The sequence below is a fragment of the Mustela erminea genome, chromosome 1 (genome assembly GCF_009829155.1).
Source record: "Mustela erminea isolate mMusErm1 chromosome 1, mMusErm1.Pri, whole genome shotgun sequence".
NCBI classification, from domain to species: Eukaryota; Metazoa; Chordata; class Mammalia; order Carnivora; family Mustelidae; genus Mustela; species Mustela erminea.
In genome coordinates this window covers 128,998,948-129,025,702 of record NC_045614.1, presented here as the reverse complement: position 1 = coordinate 129,025,702, position 26,755 = coordinate 128,998,948, and the positions used below count along the sequence as shown (strand labels likewise).

General features: G+C 34.9%; 1 protein-coding gene across 6 annotated transcripts in view; it reads right to left on the bottom strand.

Annotated features, from left to right (window-relative positions):
• The window catches only part of ZBBX (zinc finger B-box domain containing), a 117,951-nt gene that overhangs the window by 50,638 nt on the left and 40,558 nt on the right, over positions 1–26,755 (bottom strand). For all 6 annotated transcript variants that reach the window (XM_032341882.1, XM_032341871.1, XM_032341853.1 and 3 more), the window contains one exon: positions 7,373–7,528. In XM_032341882.1, the coding sequence (XP_032197773.1) occupies positions 7,373–7,528 (156 nt within the window). The remainder of the gene's footprint in view (positions 1–7,372; positions 7,529–26,755) is intronic.

Genomic DNA, 26,755 nt, shown 5'->3' with positions numbered 1-26,755 from the left:
AAAGTCACTGTAGACTTCTACATAGTAGTGTGGGAGAAAGAGAAATTAAGGAATAGTGAGTTTGGATGCAAAGAAACCAATTAAAATATTACAGCTAATTGGTAATATCTATGAACATTACAAACACATGACATGTATATATACACAAACATGTATAAATATATATATATATCATATAGAAAATATATTGCATATATATATGCAAAAATATTTTTCAAAATCACTCTTTATATTCTACTTTGAATTGACAAAAGATCAAAATAATGTAAATGCTGGTCAGTGGAAATTTTAAAATTTAAACTTGTATTTTAAAGTAATTTTTGTCTAATAAATAGGGTGTTTTATAGCCACTATGTAGAATGAGAAGGCTATAGAACGTACTTATGTGAATATCAAAACATTTTATAAAAAGCATATTTGCAGAGCAGCATTGAACATATTATTAGTTGTGTGAATAAATACATACATATAAAACTGGAATTATTATTGCATGTAATGAATATTTTGTACTTCAAGAAAACGCTAATTTCCATATTTGGAAGACCAATAAGGACAGAAGGACTCAAGTATTCAAGTGAGTTTTTAGACAGTAGCTGCATGAGACATGGTAACCAACTGGATGTGCAGAGGAAGAAGAGAAAGGACTACAGAAAATGATGGTTCGTGGCTCACCTGAAAAGCAAGAAGATAGGCTGTCATCAACAGTGACAGTGATAGGTTTTGGGGGAGAGGTAAATTTGGTTTGAAAGTACTGAGGTTTAGGGTCACCTGTGAGGCTCAGTTGGTAAGTGGCCAACTCTTGATTTTGGCTCAGGTCATGATCTCAGGGTCATGGAATCAAACCCTATGTTGGGCTCTACACTGGGCATGGAGTCTGCTTAACATTTTCTTTCTCCCTCTCCCTTTGTCCTTCCCCCCTCCACTCACACTCTCTATCTCTTAAAAAAGGGAAGAAGGAAGAAAAGGAGGGACGGAGGAAAGGGGGGGAGGGAGGGTGGAAGGGAGGGAAAAGAGAAAGAAAAGAAGTGCCGAGTTTGTGGAAGGTATTTATAGGTATCCAGTAAACAATGTGAGTGCACATATGTATGTATGCTGCACAAATAAAGAAGCACTGGAAACTCAGTGCTTAATACAAAATGGTTTAAGGATGCAGTGATTCCAGCAGGTGTCCAGAGCAGCTCCTTTCCAACCAATAAGTCAGAGATATAAGAGATCTGCTTTTTATAGCTATGTTTTTTGGAATACTTGGCTTCCTCACAGCAATGGCAGGATAGGAAAAATCAGAGGACTAGACATCAGCTTTCAAATGTTTGAGTCCAGAACTCTCTCATATGCTACTTCAAACTCAAAATCTAACATGACTCTACCCAATTCTGAAGGGAATAGGAAATTTGAAAGAGCATATGGAATTCAGTGAATAATATTCATTATCCTTCTAAGCCACATGGTATCCTTGCAAGATATGGTTTAATATCCCCACTTTCTAGAAGAAAGGTCACATTTTAACAAACTCACTCAGTGCTTCTGATGTTTATGTATTACAGCTAGAGAGCCACTGCCCTTTGGCACTGAGTACAGGTGCTCACCTAAGGGTTGATAGCAGTGATGTCCAACCAGAATACTTACACCACCATGACTGAGCAGTTGTTAAAATCACACCTGTGGACCCACCCAAAGAGAGGCAGAATTTGACCATGTGTGTGTGTTCCTTTAATGGTTTTCCAGTTGGTTCTGATGTGCACTCCTGGATGAAATCTCTGAATTAGTAGTTTTTAGGTTAGGAGGAGAAGTAGAGAGGGTCTATCTAGCATAAGCAGTCACCTATGGGGACAAGAGGCAGCATTTATTGTAGGGATTAAAAGCACAGGCAAAGGCATAAGCTTTCTAGTAGGGCTAGTTACTAAGTTCCTCTCTGCCTTTGTCATCTGTTAAATAGAGTAATAAAAAATGCAAAACTTATATGGTTGTTGTGATTGTTGGATAAGATAAGGCAATGAAAGGATTAAGCACAATTCGTAGTGTTAGGTGTTTAACAAATGTTAGCTATTGATCTATCACTATTTTTTTTAATTAATTTTTTATTTTTTATAAACATATATTTTTATCCCCAGGGGTACAGGTCTGTGAATCACCAGGTTTACACACTTCACAGCACTCACCAAAGCACATACCCTCCCCAATGTCCATAATCCCACCCCCTTCTTCCAAACCCCCTCCCCCCAGCAACCCTCAGTTTGTTTTGTGAGATTAAGAGTCACTTATGGTTTGTCTCCCTCCCAATCCCATCTTGTTTCATTGATTCTTCTCCTACCCACTTAAGCCCCCATGTTGCATCACCACTTCCTCATATCAGGGAGATCATATGATAGTTGTCTTTCTCTGCTTGACTTATTCCGCTAAGCATGATACGCTCTAGTTCCATCCATGTTGTCGCAAATGGCAAGATTTCATTTCTTTTGATGGCTGCATAGTATTCCATTGTGTATATATACCACATCTTCTTGATCCATTCATCTGTTGATGGACATCTAGGTTCTTTCCATAGTTTGGCTATTGTGGACATTGCTGCTATAAACATTCGGGTGCATGTGCCCCTTTGGATCACTACGTTTGTATCCTTAGGGTAAATACCCAATAGTGCAATTGCTGGGTCATAAAGCAGTTCTATTTTCAACATTTTGAGGAACCTCCATGCTGTTTTCCAGAGTGGCTGCACCAGCTTGCATTCCCACCAACAGTGTAGGAGGGTTCCCCTTTCTCCGCATCCTCGCCAGCATCTGTCATTTCCTGACTTGATGATTTTAGCCATTCTGACTGGTGAGAGGTGATATCTCATTGTGGTTTGATTTGTATTTCCCTGATGCCGAGTGATATGGAGCACTTTTTCATGTGTCTGTTGGCCATCTGGATGTCTTCTTTGCAGAAATGTCTGTTCATGTCCTCTGCCCATTTCTTGATTGGATTATTTGTTCTTTGGGTGTTGAGTTTGCTAAGTTCTTTATAGATTCTGGACACTAGTCCTTTATCTGATATGTCATTTGCAAATATCTTCTCCCATTCTGTCAGTTGTCTTTTGATTTTGTTAACTGTTTCCTTTGCTGTGCAAAAGCTTTTGATCTTGATGAAATCCCAATAGTTCATTTTTGCCCTTGCTTCCCTTGCCTTTTGCATTGTTCCTAGGAAGATGTTGCTGCGGCAGAGGTCAAAGAGGTTGCTGCCTGTGTTCTCCTCAAGGATTTTGATGGATTCCTTTCGCACATTGAGGTCCTTCATCCATTTTGAGTCTATTTTTGTGTGTGGTGTAAGGAAATGGTCCAATTTCATTTTTCTGCATGTGGCTGTCCAATTTTCCCAGCACCATTTATTGAAGAGGCTGTCTTTTTTCCATTGGACATTCTTTCCTGCTTTGTCGAAGATTAGTTGACCATAGAGTTGAGGGTCTATTTCTGGGCTCTCTATTCTGTTCCATTGATCTATGCGTCTGTTTTTGTGCCAGTACCATGCTGTCTTGATGACGACAGCTTTGTAATAGAGCTTGAAGTCCGGAATTGTGATGCCACCAACGTTGGCTTTCTTTTTCAATATCCCTTTGGCTATTCGAGGTCTTTTCTGGTTCCATATAAATTTTAGCATTATTTGTTCCATTTCTTTGAAAAAGATGGATGGTACTTTGATAGGAATTGCATTAAATGTGTAGATTGCTTTAGGTAGCATAGACATTTTCACAATATTTATTCTTCCAATCCAGGAGCATGGAACATTTTTCCATTTCTTTGTGTCTTCCTCAATTTCTTTCATGAGTACTTTATAGTTTTCTATAGAAAGGTATCTTATGGTTTTGGGTGCAATTGTAAATGGGATTGACTCCTTAATTTCTCTTTCTTCTGTCTTGCTGTTGGTGTAGAGAAATGCAACTGATTTCTGTGCATTGATTTTATATCTTGACACATTACTGAATTCCTGTATAAGTTCTAGCAGTTTTGGAGTGGAGTCTTTTGGGTTTTCCACATATAGTATCATATCATCTGCGAAGAGTGATAATTTGACTTCTTCTTTGCCAATTTGGATGCCTTTAATTTCCTTTTGTCTGATTGCTGAGGCTAGGCCCTCTAGTACTATGTTGAATAGCAGTGGTGATAATGGACATCCCTGCCGTGTTCCTGACCTTAGCGGAAAAGCTTTCAGTTTTTCTCCATTGAGAATGATATTTGCGGTGGGTTTTTCATAGATGGCTTTGATGATATTGAGGTATGTGCCCTCTATCCCTACACTTTGAAGAGTTGATCAGGAAGGGATGCTGTACTTTGTCAAATGCTTTTTCAGCATCTATTGAGAGTATCATATGGTTCTTGTTCTTTCTTTTATTGATGTGTTGTATCACATTGACTGATTTGCGGATGTTGAACCAAACTTGCAGCCCTGGAATAAATCCCACTTGGTCGTGGTGAATAATCTTTTTAATGTACTGTTGAATCCTATTGGTTAGTATTTTGTTGAGTATTTTGGCATCTGTGTTCATCAAGGATATCGGTCTATAGCTCTCTTTTTTGGTGGGATCCTTGTCTGGTTTTGGGATCAAGGTGATGCTGGCCTCATAAAATGAGTTTGGAAGTTTTCCTTCCATTTCTATTTTTTGGAACAGTTTCAGGAGAATAAGAATTAGTTCTTCTTTAAATGTTTGGTAGAATTCCCCCAGGAAGCCGTCTGGCCCCGGGCTTTTGTTTGTTTGGAGATTTTTAATGACTGTTTCAATCTCCTTACTGGTTATGGGTCTGTTCAGGCTTTCTATTTCTTCCTGGTTCAGTTGTGGTAGTTTATATGTTTCTAGGAATGCATCCATTTCTTCCAGATTGTCAAATTTATTGGCGTAGAGTTGCTCATAGTATGTTCTTATAATAGTTTGTATTTCTTTGGTGTTAGTTGTGATCTCTCCTCTTTCATTCATGATTTTATTTATTTGGGTCCTTTCTCTTTTCTTTTTGATAAGTCGGGCCAGGGGTTTATCAATTTTATTAATTCTTTCAAAGAACCAGCTCCTAGTTTCGTTGATTTGTTCTATTGTTTTTTTGGTTTCTATTTCATTGATTTCTGCTCTGATCTTTATGATTTCTCTTCTCCTGCTGGGCTTAGGGTTTCTTTCTTGTTCTTTCTCCAGCTCCTTTAGGTGTAGGGTTAGGTTGTGTACCTGAGACCTTTCTTGTTTCTTGAGAAAGGCTTGTACCGCTATATATTTTCCTCTCAGGACTGCCTTTGTTGTGTCCCACAGATTTTGAACCGTTGTGTTTTCATTATCATTTGTTTCCATGATTTTTTTCAATTCTTCTTTAATTTCCCGGTTGACCCATTCATTCTTTAGAAGGATGCTGTTTAGTCTCCATGTATTTGGGTTCTTTCCAAACTTCCTTTTGTGGTTGAGTTCTAGCTTTAGAGCATTGTGGTCTGAAAATATGCAGGGAATGATCCCAATCTTTTGATACCGGTTGAGTCCTGATTTAGGACCGAGGATGTGATCTATTCTGGAGAATGTTCCATGTGCACTAGAGAAGAATGTGTATTCTGTTGCTTTGGGATGAAATGTTCTGAATATATCTGTGATGTCCATCTGGTCCAGTGTGTCGTTTAAGGCCTTTATTTCCTTGCTGATCTTTTGCTTGGATGATCTGTCCATTTCAGTGAGGGGAGTGTTAAAGTCCCCTACTATTATTGCATTATTGTTGATGTGTTTCTTTGATTTTGTTATTAGTTGGTTTATATAGTTGGCTGCTCCCACGTTGGGGGCATAGATATTTAAAATTGTTAAATCTTCTTGTTGGACAGACCCTTTGAGTATGATATAGTGTCCTTCCTCATCTCTTATTATAGTCTTTGGCTTAAAATCTAATTGATCTGATATAAGGATTGCCACTCCTGCTTTCTTCTGATGTCCATTAGCATGGTAAATTCTTTTCCACCCCCTCACTTTAAATCTGGAGGTGTCTTCGGGCTTAAAATGAGTTTCTTGGAGGCAACATATAGATGGGTTTTGTTTTTTTATCCATTCTGATACCCTGTGTCTTTTGACAGGGGCATTTAGCCCATTAACATTCAGGGTAACTATTGAGAGATATGAATTTAGTGCCATTGTATTGCCTGTAAGGTGACTGTTACTGTATATGGTCTCTGTTCCTTTCTGATCTGATCTATCACTATTTTTAACGATTAGGTAAATTACATAAAATGGCAGGCAGGAAGGAGAAAACCTTAATGCCACAGCCTCTGTGTAGCAGCTAAAAGCAAATAATTTGGAGTCATAAAGTCTAGGTTTAAATCTAAGTTTAATTTATACCTTGGGCAATTTATAAAAACTGATCTTTGTCACTAATTTTCTCATCTGGAAAAAGTAGGGAAAAATTAAGAGAGGATAGAAAGAGATAATACATGTAAAATATGTAAGACCATGTCTGGCACAGAGTCCATTTTCAACACATCATTATTATGATAACAAGGCCATAATTCATTCAGGGATTCTTCACAATCACCATTGACAGCTCTATTAGAAAGTGAAATCCATGTAAAAACACTGACTTTCCTGGACAATTCAAGCACAGTTTCTTTGCTGGAAAGAGGTCCTATACACATAAAGCATGTTTTCTTCTTTGTTCCATAAGCATGGGTTAAGAACTCAAGAGACTGAAGTTCAAGCATGACCCTGTCACCAAGTAAGAAGTTTGGTGACTGGCCATGTTTGTTACTATTTCTGAACTATAGTGGAAAGGTGAGTGGCATCTAAAAGGATGAGAATTAAAATATAGATCAAAAATCAAGGAAGCTTGTTCCTTGCTAAAGAATCATTACAAGACGTCCATTACAAAATATAGACATGAACTGATGAAAGCTTATCTAGAACAACATGGGATCAGTAGTCAATCGGAATAATGACCAGAATTTGGTGTAAGTCCAATTTTAAATAACTGTAAAATTGCCCATCACCTAAAAACAAAAACAAAACAAAACAAAACACACTTGGCAAGTTTTTGTATTTTTAGCCTCTCTGAAATCCTAACTAAAATAAAATTGTTATATTGAATTGTGTTATTTATTTTCATGTTTCTCCCAAATACTCATTCATTTCCTTAAATGGCCCCAATGACCAGAAAGCAACATGTCAAACAATCATTCATTAAAAAACAAAAAAAAAGTCTTCAGTGGAATCAAAGAAGTCTCCTTAAAGAAAGGATTTTAACAGTCAAGATGTTTTTGAGTCTTAAAAAAATTCAAATATTAAACGTGATAGAATAACCTATGAAACTGTTTGCCTCTAGTTAAGTCTATGAGTGACAGTCTCCATGATCATGTATGACAGAAAATGTCTACTCTGTTTTCCTTAGCTTACCCCAGAGTGGCTCCCCTGTAGAAGAGATTTGGGCTTGTTCTCACTTTTACTGATCTCTTCTTCAGAATGATTATTCCCTTTGGGTTCATCTGGATTAACTTCCTTGATAAATCGATGGGCAGCATCCAATACATTGGATAACATTTGAGATTTTGCCTGTTAAAAAATAAATGAAATAGGACTAAAAAGACTAATATGTCAGTTGAAGTAAATTAGATACATTAAATTGCATTTTTTATTATTCTATGATTACTAAAATCCAACACATTTTATTTAATATTTCAGAATACAAATTGATGTTTATATCAACCAATATAATAGTGACAGCTGCCATCTACTGAGGAGATACTATCCCAAGTATCTTGAAAACATATCATTTAATCCTCAAGTCAACTCTACAGCATTATTATTTTTGTCTCTGTTTTAAGAATAAAGAAATGAAAGCTGTGATAGTTTAAATAACTTAGGCCTGGTCACATGGTGAGTGGGTGGCAGAGCTGGGAAATGACCCCAGGTGTGTTTAATTCTGACTCACAGCCTTTCTACTATGTCAACCGCAAATAGATAGATGTGTTATTTTTGTACAACATAGCTGAAGAACTAAATATAGCTAATCTAGTAGGAGCCTGAATAAGCAGTAGTAAGTATCCCTTGGTGATAAAACATCTTTGGAAAGTATTAACTATTCAAAAGTGCACATCAGAAAGTGGCTCTGCCTGAAGGTTCCTAGTAAATTCCAAGTTGCTCCTCATTTAGTATCTTCGCCCATGAGCTTCACTAACCAGAAAGGATTTCCCTCTTTTACCATCTTTTTTGCCTGGCAGATTCATCCCAAATGACTCCGACAGGTCTAGGAACCTTTCTTTGTCCTCCTCACTCTGGCTGTGTGAGGTGCTCATCCTCTGTACCTTCTTCAGACCCAAAGTAGATCTCTAGTAACCCATACAATATTGACTGTACATTCCCTTTTGGTGTCTATCTATTCCATCATACCATGTAAGTTCAAAGAAGAAAAAATCTTGTCTTCTTAAATCTTTCTATGGCTACCACAGTGCCTGGCATATAACATTTGGTAAAAATAAGGGGGCGGGGGGGGGGGGGGGAGAAGAACCACAGAATTAAAATAAATGACTGAGAAAAAGACTTCAAAAACCTCTCCCCATGCCTTCAGTGTAGCTAAAAAGGAATAGGTAACTCCTGGAAAGTCCCTGTTCTCTGAGAAGTCTCCTATCAGCAACTACTCTGATGTGCCCTAGGACTCAGCAGATTCTAGGTTGCATGTGACCTTGAACCAAACAAACTACAGGGTGAAACTCTCTGAAAACCTGGTATTAGAAAGACAAACGATAGGTCGTACTCCTTTAGCAAATGTCCTCAAGACAGAGAATAACTTCAGCAGGGATTAGAAATAATTATTTTGTACTTTCTCATGTAAATATTCCTATTTTTAAATTTTTATCTAGTTACCTATTTAAATGACTAAGATTATACTGAATCTTTCCAGTTATGACCTTTTACAGATCTGTTAAGATTCACTGCAAACTTACTCTAGAATAAACCAATGAAGATCAAATTATTTAGTGTTATTTCATGTTGAATTAATGGATTATCTATGAAAAATGACTAATGTGATATATGCACATTTATTTATATATATATATATTTAATGCACAGATATCAGTGATATTTGATCTAAATTTTCCCAGTGATCATCAAAAAGCCTATATAGACTTATATAATCATTTTAAAAGAAATTGAAGCCAATGGTAATGCTTTACCAAAACAAGTATTTTTTAAACAGAGTAATCCAATATAAGCCTGATTTTAAATTCCCCGGAGTAGAGATCTATTGATTTAAAAGGTGATTAGAAGATCTACTTGTCATTTTACACATTCTTAAAAGTAGTAAAAACAACTATTAATTTTACAGGGATTTTCTTTCTTAGAACATCTTATATTTAAATATTACTTTTCTTAAAAATGTTTTTAATTTAAAAAATAAATACTACTTTTTTCAGTTGTAAATGTAAATACATTTTTCTTACTCTTAAAATAAGCATGCAAGGGAAGGGACAGATATTATGATCCCCATTACATAGACAAGGAAAATCAAACTCATAAAGCGTACGTCAAAGCCAAACGAATACAAAATATCGCAGCTTGAGTTAGAACCAAGATCTTCCTTCTCTCAGCCTAATTCCTTTACCCTACTGAATTACACTATTACAGATAATGTGTTTTACTTTTTTATTTCCTAAGAATTGAAATATATTAGATTTTATCTCCATAGATATGAACATTTTTCCTTCCTTTACAAAAAAATTGTAATTATGTATATAATTGCTGGTGTGGGGATTACATTGCTTAGTTTCTGTTTCTAACTTATTCTGCTTATTTTCATGTTTGACTAAGCACTAGCAAATTGAAGGGAGAAACAGATTTTTCTTTTACTTGTCTCATCTACTATCTGCAATGTGGGGTTGGGGAGGCATATGAACTTTGCAAAAACAAAATTTCCAAAAAACAAAATTAGACGTGTCCTAAGAGTAGAATTATAGAACACACTTAAAATATCTATCTCTTAATTAAGATGTATAAGATTTAAGAAAATTATTAAGATTAGAAATTTACCACACTACTATAACATACTATTTTACAAAACTTTTAAGTTCCTAGGTATGTGAAAAATATATCATTTATGTGTTAATGATTTGCAACTTCCTGTTCTCCAAATCCAATTTCTATACTTATTCCAGAGAAGAATATATAATCTAGGTGGAGTTTATGATAGCTTAACAGAATGTGAAAGGTAGTAATGAATATTACTTCTACTGGCAAGGTGGTAAGAAACTACCCCTTTTCCTGTTCAACAAGCCAGCTAGATGGATATATAGTTACCTTGGAAATAACATATCTAAGATGGTGGTGCTACACATTAAAGTCCCCAAATCAACAGGGAGGGAGATGTTTAAAATGAAATGTCTTAGGAACATCCATGTTGAAATTTAGGTAAGTAAAAATTAAACTTTTTCTGTTTTAAGCTACTGAGATTTGGAGGTTGTTCTACTTCAGCAAGGATTCCACCAATATATAGCCTCATATTTGGAACTACTCCTAACTGGGTATTCTGTTTCACTGGCGGGGTGGAGGGGGGATGCTTTAAATGTGTTTCCTATTAAAAACACACATGAACATATTACTTCTATGTTTTGCCAAAGTTTTCCTCTCTAATGGCTAGCTTTCCTATTATAATTCTGTTTATCATTTTAGGCCCAGATCAAGTACTATCCAGTTCCAATGTATCTGAACTAGGGCAAATTATTCAATTTCTCTAAAATGAGTTTTCTTCTTCAACTAGCTGCAGCAAAATTTATGTATTTTCTAGGTGCCCTTATAAACCCTTACTCATATCGTACTAGAGCTTTGCTCCTCAGTGCGCCATCTATGTACCAGCAGCAGCATCACCAACTGGAAACTTGCTAAAAATACAAAATCTCAGGTCCCCCTCAAAACCACTGCAACAGAATTTGGGCCTTACCATGTAATCTGAACGTTCACTATGGTTTAAGAATCATGTGTTGTACCATTCAGTTGAGTTACAATTGGTTGAATACATCTGTCTTCTCTTTCATGATTATGAATTCCTTGTGAGAGGAGACCATGTCTTATTCTAACTTACCCATGCTTTATATCAACTTCTTTTGCTTCTCCTCCCTGCAGCTTCATCCTTCACACTTTGCAACTAGAACATTGCCTGACACTGGTTAAGTACTAGAGAAATGTTGGTTGAATCAAATTTCACTGACTTACTGAGATAAAAATGACTAAATATTCTATTTGAACATTCCTCCTCTCTACTGAAGCTATCTAAGTCAGTGTCAACACAGACACAATCAAAGGCATTGTTAATAATAGCATAAAGGGGGAAATCACTTATCTTTCTAAGTGAATAATATGAAGACATTATGTACCTTACAAAGCTGTTGTGAAAAGTATACATCCTGTATGAAAATCTCCTACCAGAGTGATGACACAAAATAGTGCATCCAAATGATTGCTATCATTTTATCTAGATCACAATATAATACTTCCCTGTAAGTAAGAAAAATAGTTCAAATACCCCCAAAATAGAATTCTTATTCAACTCAATAGAGAGAGATAGAACATCTGACTATGGCATAATGAAGAGGTCAGCAAATAATTCTATCTCCATAAAACAAATGTTACACTGGATAAATTTTTTAAAACTATTTCAGGACTCTGAAATCAACCAAAAGCTAACAAAAAGTTGAGAAGTATTTACTTAAGAAAAACTACTATGATATAACTCAGCAAAAATCTATGGCTGTTTCTTATAACTCCCTTCCTAACTTGGTCAATGTTACGAGGGAAAGACGGAACAAGGAGTGTGCTTGATTCCTGGCAGAGGGCAGAATCTTAAAATTATAGTGGCATTATCAGTGAACTAGCAAATTTGATTATAAACGAATGGGGGAAACCCACAGCTCTGACAGCCTGAGGCTTTGGTCCCAATTAAGGTGAGCAGTGGACTACTCAAACATTTAATGGGATGATTCTGAAAATCTCTGAGAGAGTTATAGAGGAGCTACTTAAAAATGGAAGTCATAAAAAAGAACCAAATGAAAATTCTTGATTATGACCTAGAGTATGAAATATTTTAAAAGGAAAAAAATTTCAGTATATTTAAAGTTAGAGATAAATTATCTAATATGAAGAGTAAAAAGTAAAAGTTTAAAGAAAATGAAAACAGCCTTACAGACCTACAAGACCACATCAAACATCCCACATACATTTAGTGAGAGTATCAGAGAGAAATGAGAAGAAAAATATATGTGAAAAAATGATGGTCCCAAACTTAAAAATTGTTACTTTAAAAATTCAAGAAGCTCAACAAGCCCCAAGAAAGATAAATATGAGATCCATACCAAGATAACTCATATCCAAACTACTAAAAGTCAAAGATAAACAGAAAATCTTGAAATAAATGAGAAAAATTACTCATCACATATAAGAGCACATAAATATGAATAACAAACTGATTTTGTATCCGGGGGAAAAAAAAAATGCAGACCAAAGGCCATAGAATAACACAAAGTGCTTAAAGGAAAAGCTGCCAAAAATAATTCTATACTAGGAAAACTGTCCTTCAAAAATGAAAGCAAACATAAAGATTACTCTCAAATAGACTAACTAATAGATAATTCATTACTAGCAGATCCACCCTAACAAGAAACACTAAAAGAAAAGGTGGTAAAGACGAAAGTTATTAAATCCACCAGAAGGGGGCGCCTGGGTGGCTCAGTCTGTTAAGCGTCTTCCTCCTGTTTGGGTTCTGATTCCAGGATTGAGTTTCCCACCGGCTCCCAGCCTGGTAAGTAGCCTTGCTTCTCCCCTCTCTCTCTGCCTGCGGTCCCTCCTGCTTGTGTTCTCCGTCAAATAAATGAATAAAATCTTATTAATTAATTAATTAATTAAATTCTACCAAAAGAAAGATAGATCCCCAGAAACCCTAGACCTAGAATATGAATGCTTCTAAAGCTCATATGGAACATTCTTTTTTTTTTTTTTTTTTTTTTTTTTTTTTTTTTTACAGAAATAGCAGATTTATTCATAAGAGCCAAAAATTCTTTAGCTAGACCATATACTCCACATAAAAAAAAGTATTAATAAATTTGTAAGGTTTGAAATCATAGAAAATATGTTCTCTGACCTCAACAACAACAAAAAATTAGAAACCAGCAACAAATAATTTTGGGAAATCACAAGATATTTAGAAATTGAACAACTTGTTTCTAAATAACCTTCGGATAAAAAAATAAATCACAAGGTATGTTAGCAAATAATCTTGAATTGATTAGAAAGGAAGCATAACAAATCAAAATACATAAGATGCAGTTAAAGCAGTGGTTAGACTGAAATTTATAGTTTTAAATGGTTGCTTTGGAAAGGAAGAATATCTAAAACCAATAACGTAACCTGAGCCTCACTCAAAAAAGTAGGGGGGAAAGAAATCAATGAAAAAAAGTCCAAAAGCCGGTCAGAACCAGAAAATAAAGATCAGAATCAATGAGATAAAACAAAAATTTTTTAAAAAATCAATAAAACTAAAATCATATTTTTAAAAAGACTTGAAAATTTATAAACATTTAGCTAAACTGCCCCAAAATGAGTAAAATACAAATTAACAAAATCAGTGATGAAAGTAAGAACATCAATATAGACTTACAGATATTAGAAGATTATAAAGGTATTGAAAAACTTATGCCAGGTGCCTGGGTGGCTCGGTGGGTTTAACCTCTGCCTTCAGCTCGGGTCATGATCTCAGGGTCCTGGGATCGAGCCCCACATCAGGCTCTCCGCTCAGCGGGGACCCTGCTTCCCCACTTCTCTCTGCCCACCTCTCTACCTGTGATCTCTGTCAAATAAATAAATAAAATCTTAAAAAAAAATTATGCCAATAAATCAGACAACTTAGATTGAATGGATAAATTAAACAAAAAACACAAATCACCAAAACTTACTCATAACTAATAGAAATTAGAATAGAACAATACAGTAAAGAAACTGAACTAATAATTCAAAATCTTTCCATGAAAAAATCCCAGACTCAGATTGTTTCACCTGTAAAATCTACCCAATATTTAAGTAAGGAATTATACCAATCTAACATAAGTACTTTCAGGAAAAATAGAAAGAAATATTTCTAAATTCATTTTATGAGGCCAATACAACTCTAATACCAAAGTAGACAAGCACATTCCAGGAAAATAAAACTACAGACTAATATCCCACATGAAGTTACAAGCAAAATTCCTTCACAAAATATTAGCAAATCTGTTCCACCAATACATAAATTATGATTCATGACCAAGTGAATTTATATCCAGTAATGCCTCCTTAACTGGACATCTAAAAATCAAGTATTGTTAAAAAACAAAAAGCTTATTAATAGAAGACCAAACAACTTGAGCATTTCTATAAAAACACAGAACAAGAAGCAAGAAATACAAAGAGATTTTCTCATGGTAAAAGCACCTATGAAAAACCTATAGCAAACATCACAACTATTGGTAAAAAAGACAAAATGTTAAGCCCTTAATAAGGAACAACGTCAGAATGTAAACACTTGCCACTTGTATGTAACATTTTACTGATGGCTCTAGTTAACACAAAACAAGAAAAAAAATTAAAACCATCTAGATTAAAAAGGAAGAAGTAAAACTATTTTTCACTTGTACAGGATATGATACTGCATGTAGAAAATCCTAAGGTATCTAAAACAAACAAACAAACAAACAAAGCCAGCTACTATAATAAGTGAATTTACCAAGCTCACAAGACTCAAGATCAATACTCAAAAATCAATTTTATATATATATGAATAAACAACCCAAAAATAAAATTAAGAAGTATCCACAGTAACATCAAAAAGAACAAAATACTTACAAAAACGTTTAACAAAAAAGTACATGGATTTAACACTAAAAAGTCTAAAACATTGATGAAAGAAATTATGTAAGATCCAAATAAATGGAATAAGGGGTGCCTGGGTGGCTCAGTGTGTTAAGCCTCTGCCGTCAGCTCAGGTCATGATCTCAGTGTCCTGGGATCGAGCCCCGCATCAGGCTCTCTGCTCATTGGGGACCTGCTTGCCCCCACCCCCTCCTGCCTCTCTGCCTACTTGTGATCTCTCTCTCTGTGTCAAATAAATAAATAAAATCTTTTTAGAAATTTTTTAAATAGATAAATAAATGGAACAAAATCATGTCAGAGACTGAAAGACTCAATATTGTTAAGAAGGTTATTTTCCCCCAAATCAATCTGTGTACTACATAAAATCTTTATCAAAATCCCATCAGGATATTGCTTTGTAACAATTGACAAGCTTACCCTATTATGTATACAGAACAATGAGATGTTATCTCACACCCATTAGGATGACTACTGTCAAAAAACAAAGGATAACAAGTGTTGGTAAGCAGGGGGAGAAGTTAGAACCCTTGTGCACTATTTTTTTTTTTTTTAAGATTTATTTATTTCAGAGACCGAGAACTAGAGAGAGTACAAGAAAGGTAAAGGGGAAAGGAAGAAGCAGACTCTCAGCTGAGCAGGGAGCCCTATGTGGGACTCTATCCTGGAACTCTGTGGTCCTGATATGAGCCGAAGGCAGGCACGTAACTGAGCCACCCAGGTGCGTGACTCTTGTGCCCTATTAATAGGACTGTAAAATAGTTCAGCTGCAGTTAAAAAAAAAAAAAAAAAGGAATTCCTCAAAAAATTAAAAATGGACTTAACGTGATCTACCAATTCCCTTTCTACATGCATATTCAAAATAATTGAAAGTGGGGTCTCAAAGAAGTGTCTACATACCCATACTCATAGAAGAACTATTCACAATAGCCAAGAGGTAGAAGGAACCCAAGCATCCATCAATGTATGAACACACAAACAAAATGATCATAAACATGACACATAAAAGAATCAATTGATAAATTAAGGCTTTGTAAAAACAAACAATCTGTGGATGCCATATGTTCTATACCAAAATTCTATCAGCTTTTGCATTTGTTTGGGGTTTCTATAGTAAGGGACAATCTTATCCTAAAATTTACAGCCTTATTCTAAAATGTATATGGAAATGCAAAAAATCCAGAATTAGTATTTTTTTAACTTTCATTTTAAAAGTCAAGATATATAGATTAGGAGAAAATATTTGAAAATCATATATCTGATAAAAATCTACATCCAGAATGTATAAAGTACCCTTAAACCTCACTAACACAAACAAACACAAACCATGCGATTTTAAAAATGGCCAAAAAAATTAAATCAACATTTCAACAACGACATACAGATGGCTAATAAGCAAATGAAACGATGTTCAACATCATTAGTCATCAAAGAAATGCAATTAGAACTCCAATGAGATATCATCACACATACAGAATAGCTATAATGCAAAACATATTTGACAATACTAAGTTTTGGCAAGGATATGGAGAAAAATGAAACCCTCATATATTGTTGGTGGGTAATGAAAAATGTTACAGATATATTAGAAAACAGTTTGGTATCTCCTTGAAAAGCTAACAAATATGTTATGAATGAACTCCTACAACGAACATGTGGAAGAATATTCTCAGTGTGGAAGAATGTTATGATAAGTGAAGAAAGTCAGACACAAAGCATCACATAGGAATGATTCCATTTATATGAAATTTATAGAAAAGATAAATCTATACCAACAGAAGCAGACTAGTAGCTGTCTGGAGCAACTAGAAGTAGGAGCAAGGGTTGACTGCACAAATGTACCAGGAAGTTTTTTATTGTGATGGAAATATTCTAAAACTCAATTGCGAGATTGTTGCACAGGTTTGTAAATTTACGTTAAAAAAATCATTGAATTGTACACTTACAATGTGAATTTCAGAGTGTATAAATTAAAACTCAATAAAAGAGTTTGGACTAAAAAATAAATCAATAGACAAGTACCTTCCTGAATCACTGGGTCTAACTGCAGTGGAGCCTTGTATTAAGGTGAATACTCAGTTTCCAGTAATGTCCCATTCTATGTGATTTCTCCCTGACCCACAGCAGTGCTCCTCTGCACCAGCCCCACCATGTGAGGCACAATCACTCAACATATTTCTGTCCTCTAGGCTATGGCTCATTGGACAAGAAGTAAGCACCTAGTCTTCATTGAATTCATGAGAACTTAGATTTGGAATCAAGAAAGCAATATATGTTCTCTCTGTCACTGATGTTCTATAATCTAATTCATAATTTATTCATTAAAAGAAAAGAATAAAGTAGATATACAAAGAAAAAAATAAAGTTGAAAGTGGAAGAAGTCTGGCAAGTATCTCAATAGCTTTGCAATTTCCAGTCCTGTTTCTGAATATGACTCAGCTGCACCATCCTTAGCCCCATACAATGAGAGACATCTAAGAGGCTTTTAGCAATTAAGAAACAAGTCTTAGGCCCAAACTACTGCAAAGAGACCTAATTAATATAAGGATCAGTACTTCCTAACCGCCGCAAGGAAATTTCAAAGTGTGGGAAGGGGGGCGCCTGGATGGCTCAGTGGATTAAAGCCTCTGCCTTCTGCTCAGGTCGTGATACCAGGGTCCTGGAATCAAGCCCCAAGCTGGGCTCTCTGCCCAGCAAGGAACCTGCTTCCTCCTCTCTCTCTCTGCCTGCCTCTGCCTACTTGTGATCTCCATCAAAAAAATAAAATATTAAAAAAACAAAAACAAAAAACCAAAGTGTGGTAAGGTGATTTGGGTTTTCACACTCATTGTAGAGCATTACTGATATTTAATGGGTGATAACCAGGTTTAATGAGTATTCTGAAATCTGAGGAATGGTGCAGCTCAAGAAAAACATTCCTGCCCAAAATACTCAAGAGCATCCTCAATCCAGAAACACTTAACATAGACCTAGCCTTCAATTAGCAACATTTTTTTTAATTACAGAAACCCACTAAAAATAAATCGTAATGCCACCATATTAAAAATAACAAATAGACATTCCTTCCAATTAATGAGTGGTACTCCACAGGGGTAACCACCTGCAGTCTTTCATCTTATGTCTTCGCTTAGATGGACACACCTAGATTTGCAACACAAAACACATTACAAATACAAAATAGTTAACTACGCATATTAATTATCAAAGACTGTACCTTATCTATTACGGTATTATCAAAATTAAAAATTCAAAGATAATTATATTTCCATCTGCTAAATATGAAAATTTATACATAACAGTACTAAAAGGTAGCAAGAGAAAATGGGGGGACCAAAAATGAATAAAATTACTTGTGCAACTTTTCTACATGTTAAAAATGTTTAAAAATCAAACCAAAAGAGTCTTCAGAGCAGATAGTAAATCATATATCTCACTGTGGGATAGAAGCTTAAACTAAAGCCAAAGAATGTGATTTACTGCCAGCATTTCCAGATCCCCTCCCCAATCCTTCACTATACTGTGTGATGGTAGGATTTCATCTGGTAACTGTTCTAAATTCTTACCTGAACTTTTTTCTCCCTAGAATGATATTATCTTTCAAATTACACTCTAGAAGAATTCATCACTCTGACAATGTATCATTAATCAAAAGTAAAGAGGGTTGATATTTTATAGCACTTTGGAGTGGATGGCACCTTGTAGAAGTTTAGGTCCAAGAGTAAAAGTTTTAGTTCAGTTAGAAAAACGATATACTTTATGGTAGTGTCAGTGCTTCAAAACTCTAAGTACCATCATTATCCCAAACCCTGGCTATCCAGCAATAAGTATTAATAATCCTGTTGACATAGCCATGCCTCCTTAGGTGATCCAGAAGTTTCAGCTCAAAGAAGATCACATGTAATTTAAACCTATATTATTTCCTAAATTCGGAAGAAAAAAAATGCTGAAATGTCTCTTTTCATGGTGTTAATTTCCATTGATTTTCCAGTTGCAAGATTTTAGAAGAAATTTACTGCAACCACAGGCTTTTAATAAAACCTGTTATTTCATTTGTATTGCTAGGCAAATAGATATAGATACACACATACAAATACAAGAAAAACTGTGTTAAGCTGAACTTAAGAACCATTATGAATTCATAGGTTGCACTGACTGTTGAATATAAGTAGAACTTGGATAGCTGTTAACTATAAAATTATTTCAGAAAGACCAAATTACACACCAAGGGGAATTTAAAAATTACATATAAGCTATATTTCATATATATATTTATATATAATTTTTTTGGCCTGGATTTTGAGAAAACACTTTCCTCCCATATTGGAAATATTTTCCCACAGAAAGCTTCTTCTGGTTTCTTTGATGTGAATTACCTTAAATGCAAATGGTAAAAAGGGGAATGATGTCAGTAGAACCGTGGAGCTTTATTAAGTTTCTCTTTTCCAACACATTACTGTTTTGAGACAACTGTGGGCAAGCTATCTCACCATTAAAACCCAAACTTTAGCAATATAGGAAGAACTTAAGTAAAAAGCTGAAAATCTGAATTAAATCTTCCCCTTTGTGCAGAACTATTTTAAAGGTTTTAACAACCTTGCATTCCACTAAGTCATCTGGAAAAAATGTGAGTGTGAATAAAGAAGCTGATTTAAAACAATGGATTCATAAAAGAAGTAACAGTTTGATTCCAATTTTTCATTTTGATTAAAATGATCTGTTAGCAGTTAATTCTATCCAGGATCTACATCACAAAGAAGAAAGAGATGAAAGCACAAGTCCTCAAGGTGTGTATATTAATGCTATTGCAGTATTGTTAACTGTTTTTGTTAGGGCTCTGGTTACAAAGTGCTATAGGATTTGAGTGGTCTTACCCTAATTTTTCCTGAAGTTATTAAAAGGGTTACTATTTTCCAAACTGGAAATTTTTCAGAAATCATATATCATGTTATAGCAGAAACACATGTACACTAAAAAATATATTTACAGTAAAATAAACCTTTTCATTAAATATCATATAAACATTTGCTTAAGATTTATTTATCCAGGGGTGCCTGCATGGCTCAGTGGGTTAATGCCTCTGCCTTCAGTTTGGGTCATGATCCCAGGGTCCTGGAATCGAGCCCCACGTCAGGCTCTCTGCTCAGAAAGGGGGAGCCTGCTTCCCCCTTTCTCTCTGCCTGCCTGCCTCCCTGCCTACTTGTGATCTCTCTCTCTGTGTCAAATAATAAATAAAATCTTAAAAAAAAAAAGATTATTTATCTAAAGAAACTTCCACAGATTATTTTGCCAGCATATTTTCTCTTTACACATTGCATTGAACACATTCATGATGACGGTATAAGGATCCTGCTAACTACCGTCAATAATTAACAAATGAGATTAAATCTGAGTTTGGAGATATGTAGAAAAGAAGGACTAGTAATTACAACAAGCAGATAAACTCCTCAAATTATCATAGATCTAGGATAAAATGCAATAAGTCCATTGGGGCACGTGGGTTGCCCAGGGGAATACACACACACACACACACACACACACATATATCTTTATATATAAAGGAAATGTCTTTTATTTCTACAGAAAAGTGTTGTCCTGCTTGTCTGATGAAACCATTTTTACAGATTATCTTAGTTCAAATTTGTTCCCTAAAAATGGGTTTTACCATAGAGTCAACTGTGCATTTTCTATGAAAGTTGAAGAAGGAAATATCCATAAATGATTTTATCAAAGGTTTCATCTAGTGTTGGGATAAAAAGAAAGAGAAAAAGAGTTAACTTTAGAGCAACTAGAAAGGCAGAGAAGCAAAGATGGGAATTTCCATATAGTAGAAACTGGAAAAGAAAAACAATTTGGGTAAAAGTTCCCATATAAATACATGAAGAAACAGGAGAAAACTAAATATTTACAGGATGAAAGAATGTTGCAATGAGGCAACTCACAACAGAATCATGTTTTAAATACAGTTCTGCTCATCATCTTTCTAAAAACAGACATGAGTATTTGCATGAGGGGTACAAAAATATCAATGGTATAAAAAAAAACCTGCTTACTGCAAGCTAAATAAAAATCAAATTCTGGAAGTGTAAAATTCATGTGGCTAAAATTTATTGCTTATTCTAGCATCATTTAAGTATAACTTTAAGTAGAACTTAAAGGACCCTTGGATTTACCTTTCCTCTGAAAGTTTAATGAAAACCACAGATTTTATTAATCAAAGATTTATGTATTGGTATTCTCCCTTTACACATAAAGAGAAAATAAAAACAAATGAGGATCTGGACACATGCTCCTGATTATAAATGCAGTTTACTGAGAGAGCAATTCAGGTCAGCCATGCGGGAAGATCCTGATCTCACCGTCTCCCATGGACACACCAAACCTATAACTACATAGAGACCAATTCCCTCTACAAAAGACCTGAAGACCTGGAAACTAGCTGAACAAATGATAAAAGGACCATGTTAAGACAGGTAGGAAAGACAGAGATGCAGTGTTGCCAAAATCCTCATCTCTGGCATGCTGACCCACAATTGGGAAGGATCTCACAACTATGGAGTTTTTCCCTGAGAAGTAAGGCATTATACCTACATCAGGCATCTCAGCCCTTGGGATCTATACCAGAAAGATGAGAGCTGCCCCCCTCACCCCTGCCAAAATGTCTGGCTCCGAAAAACAATGGGGTTTATATCCAGGAGATCCAAAAGATTAAGGGAACAGAAACTCTACTGTCAAAGGGTTTGCATGCAGACTCACCTTAAGAAGTAAAAGCAACAGTTTGAAAAGCACCTAGACCATATGTGAAGATTCATTAGCTAATCTTCAAGTATCTCTTAAAGAGACAGTAATCTAGTAGGACTTTCTGTGGCGAAGGAAGTAATAGCAGGCACCATTGCTGTGCTCTACCTGCTTCTATCTTGTTGGCACTGGTGGGCTTGCTCCACCCCCTCACCACAGCCCTGCTAAAACAAGCAGGCTTCCTCCTCTCCTGACCTCTGTCCTAAAGCTGGCAGGTTTTCCCTGCCCCCTACACTCCTGTGGTCTCTCTAGGTCCTGCAGGCAGGCTCCACCCACAAGCTTTCCCAGCTGGAGGTGGGGGGTTTGCCCTAGCTCCATGCTCCCTGTGGCCCCAGTGAAGTCAGTGAGCTTGCCTTAGTGCCAAGTTCTCCTATGGCCCCACTGAAGCCAGTGGGTGGGTATGCACAGTCCACACAGGGCTGCCCCTTGAACACCTGGCTCTGGTGGCTTGGATCTGTGCTACAGGGCCTCAAAGGACTAAAACAATTAAAGAGAAAGTTCTTGGCAGGCTATCAACTGGATGGCATGGCACAGAAAGCAGACTGAAATGGTCTTTTTGTGAAAAAAAGGCCTATTTACTTGTTGTGGAGCTTTAGCCTGAAGGCTAGGCATCAGTTTACCATACATATAGAGACTATGGAGGAGCTCTCAGGGAATGTACCTGGGGGATCCAGCTTTGCACTCTCACTGGACCTTGCTACAGCTCACCTAGTATCTCCTAGAAGGAAGCTTATATACTCATCTAAAGCCTTGATTTTTACAACTGCCCTTAAGGGGCTGGCTCTGAATTGCCTGGTCTAGAGGCTGGCAGGATTGCAACTGTGGTTCCAAAGGACTGTATATATTTGCATACTTAAAAACTGCTGCCTGAGGGTATGGGTTTATGTAGGCTTGAAACTCGATGGCTGAGACGCCTCCCTTTGGAACACTGGCAGGGCTGGGAACAACCTCAACAACTGGGTTTTATCAGGAACAAATCAGATTGCTTAAATAATCATGATGGTTCAAAAGAACCAAGAACTAAAGCAAGATTGAACAATAATGTTCCTCATCTACACAAGGTCATGTAAGACTGGGAGAGGCAGTTGCTTCACCTAATTCACAGAAACAAACACAGAGAAAGAAGCAAGTCAAGGAAATAGAGGAATATGTTCCAAACAAAAAGAACAAGATAAAGCCACAGTAAAACTCCCAATGGAACATAAGTATGTAATTTACCTGATAAAGAGTTCAAAGTAATAGTCATAAAGATGCTCACTAAATTCAGAAGAAGAATGGATGAACACAGGGAAAATTCAACAAAAAATTTTTTTAAAAAAATGAGAAAGTACCAAATAGAACTGAAGAACTGAAAAATACAATAACTGAAATGAAAAATACAATAGAAAATTTCAATAGCAGATTATATAGACAAGAATGGATCAGAAATCTGAAAGACAGAGCAGTGGAAATCTCCCAAACAGAGCAACAATAACATATTAGAAAAGTAAATATAACTTATGGGACATTTGCAACAAGCAGAATAACAGTCACATGATAGAGTCTCTGAAGGAGAAGAGAAAGAAAACAAAATGGCAGAAATCTTATTTGAAGAAAGAATATCTCAAAACTTCCCTAACCTGTGAAGAAAACAGACATCTAGGTCCAGGAAGTACAGAGAGTTCCAAAAAATATAAATCAAAAAACCCACACCAGACATACTATAATTAAAATGTCAAAAGTTAAAGAGAGAATCTTAAAAGCAGCAAGAGAAAAACAGCTTGTTATATACAAAGGAACCCCCAAAAGACTATCAACTACATTTTATCAGAAGTTTTATAGGCCAGAAGATAGCGTCATGATATATTCCAAGTGCCTGAAGGAAAAAATCCCAACCAAGAATACTCTAACTGGCAAGGCTATCATTCAGAATTGAAGGAGAGAGAAAGTTTTCCAGGCAAGCAAAAGCCAAAGGAGTCCATCATTACTAAACCAGCCTTACAAGAAATGCTAAAGAGACTTCTTTAAGCTGAAAATAAAAGATACTAACTAAATAATAAGAAAACATATGAAAGCAAAAATCTTAATCGCTTCTCGGCCTTTTGGCTAAGATCAAGTGAAAGCAAAAATCTTACAGGAGAAAACAAATATATAATAAAGTTAGCAAACTAGTCACTTACAAAGATAGCATAGAGGTTAAAAGACAAAAGTAGTAAAGTTAACTATAACTACAATAATTAGTTAGAGATACAGAAAATAAAAAGATGTAAAATATAGCATCAAAAATATAAAATGGTATGGGAGGAGAATAAAAATTTAGAGTTTTTAGAATACTTTTAATCTCAAGTTATTATCAACTTAAAAATACTATGAAATATATATGCATGCATATATGTAGATATACATGCACATATATATACATGTATAATCTTGTATGTGAACCTCATGGTAAGCACAAAGCAAAAAACTATAGTAGATATACAAAAGATAATGATAAAGGAATCCAAACATAACACATAATCAAGACACAAGAGAAGGAAGGGTATAAGAGAAGAAGAAAGGAAAAGAGAAAAAACACAAAAACAGCCGAAGAACTACCAAATGTCAATAAGCACATACTTATCAATAATCACTTTAATGTAAATGAACTAAATCCTTCAGCCAAAAGGCATAAAATGATTTTAATGTGTTAAGAAGGGACCCATCTATATGCTGCCTACAAGAGACTCACTTTACAAGTAACAACATAAACAGACTAAAAGTGAAGGGACAGAAAAAGATATTCCATGCAAATGGAAGTGGAAAAAAAAAAAAAAGCTGGTGTAGCTATACTTACATCAGACAAAACAAACTTTAAAACAAAAACTGTAGTAAAATGAAAGGCATTATATAATAATAAAGAGGAAAATCCAACAAGATAAGATAATATTTGTAAGTATTTATAAACCCAACATAGAAGCACCTAAATATATAAAATAGGTATTAACAGACCTAAAGGAAGAAATTGACAGTGATAAAATAATAGTAGGGGAATCTAATGTCCTACTTACACCAGTGGATAGGTCATCTAGATAGAAAATCAATAAGGAAACATCAGTCTTATATGAAACATTAGACTAGATATACTAAATAGATACACACAGAACATTCCATCCAATAGCAACAGAATAAACATTTTTCTCAAGTACACATGGACCTTTCTCTAGGATAGATCACATGTTAGACTACAAAATAAGTCTCAATAAATTTAAAAACACTGAAATCATAACAAGCATTTTTTTTCCCAACTAAGTGGTATAAAATTAGAAATCAATTACATGAAAAAAATCACAAATATATCCAAAGAGGGAAGTTCATATTGATGCAGGAGTACCTCAAGAAAAACAAAAATTACAAATAAACAAACTTTTACACCCAAAGGAACTAGAAAAATAACAAAAGTAGCCTCAAATTAGTAGAATGGAGAAAATAATAAAGATGAGAACAGAAACAAATGAATAGAGGGAAAACAATGAAAAGATCAATGAAACTAAAAGCTGGCTCTTCGAAAGATAAACAAAATGGCAAACCTTTAGTTAAAATCATCAAGGAAAAAGAAAGGACTCAAATAAATGAAATCAAAAATGAAAGAGAAGATACAACTTATCCACAGAAATATAAAAGATCATAAGTGAATACTATGAACAATTTACTCTAACAAATTGGACAACCTAGAAGAAATGGATAAATTCCTAGAAACATACAATCTTCTAAAATTAATCATGAAGAAATAGAAGACCTAAATAGATTATTAGAATAAGGAGATCAAATCAGTAATCAAAAAACTCCCAACAAACAAAAGTCTATGACCAGATGGATTCCCTGATAAACTGTACCAAATATTAAAAAAAAAAAGACTTAATACTTCTCAAACTCTGCTAAATTACTGAAAAGGAAGGAATACTCCAGACTCATTTTATGAGGTCAGCATTACGCTGATACCAAAACCAGACAAGGATACCACAAAAAAGGAAAATTACAATCTAATATCCCCAATGCTCATAGATTAAAATTTCTCAACGAAATATTAACAAACCAAATTCAACAACACATTAAAAGGATCATATGCTATGATCAAGTGAGATTTATTCCAACGATGCAAGAATGGTTCAACATCTGCAAATCAATCAACCTGATTCACTGCATTAACAAAATGGATAAAAATCACAGTCTTCTTAACAGATGCCAAAAAAAGCACTTGACCAAATTCAGCATCCATTCATAATAAAAACTATCAACAAGAAAGACAAGTAAGAAACTTTATAATAAAAACTATCAAGAAAGAAAGAAAGAATCTCAAAACAATAAAGGTCATATATGACAAACCCAAATTAACATCATACTTAATGGTAAAAAGCTGAAAGCTTTTCTTCTAAGATTGGGAACAAGACAAACTTGCCCATTCTCACCACTTTTGTTTCACAGATCATTGGAAATCCTAGACACAGCATAGAAAAAGAAACAAGCAATCAAATTGGAAAGGAAGAAATAAAATGGTCATTATTTATAGATGACATAATACTATATATAGGAAACCCTAATGACTCCACTAAAAAAATCTATCAGAATTAACAAATGAAATTAGTGAAGTAGTAAGATACAAAATCAATATACAGAAATCTGTTTTCTATACACTAATAGCAAACTATCAGAAAGAGAAATCAAGAAAGCAATCCCTTTTAGAATTACATGAAAAAGAATAGAAAACTTAGAAATAAATTTAACCAATAAATTTAACCAGGAAGTAAAAGAACTGTACACCAGGTGGTGGGTATTATAGAGGGCACGGATTGCATGGAGCACGGGGTGTGGTGCAAAAATAATGAATACTGTTATGCTGGAAATAAAAAAATAAATAAATAAATAAATAAATAAATAAATAAACACTGATGAAAGAATTTGAAGACATAAATAAATGGAAAGATATTATGTGCTCATGTATTAAAAGAATTAATATTGTCAAAATGTCCATACAACCCAAAGCAATCTACAGATTAAATGCAATCTCCATCAAAATACCAATGATATTTTTCACCGAATTAGAACAAATAATTCTAAACTTCATATGGAACAACAAAA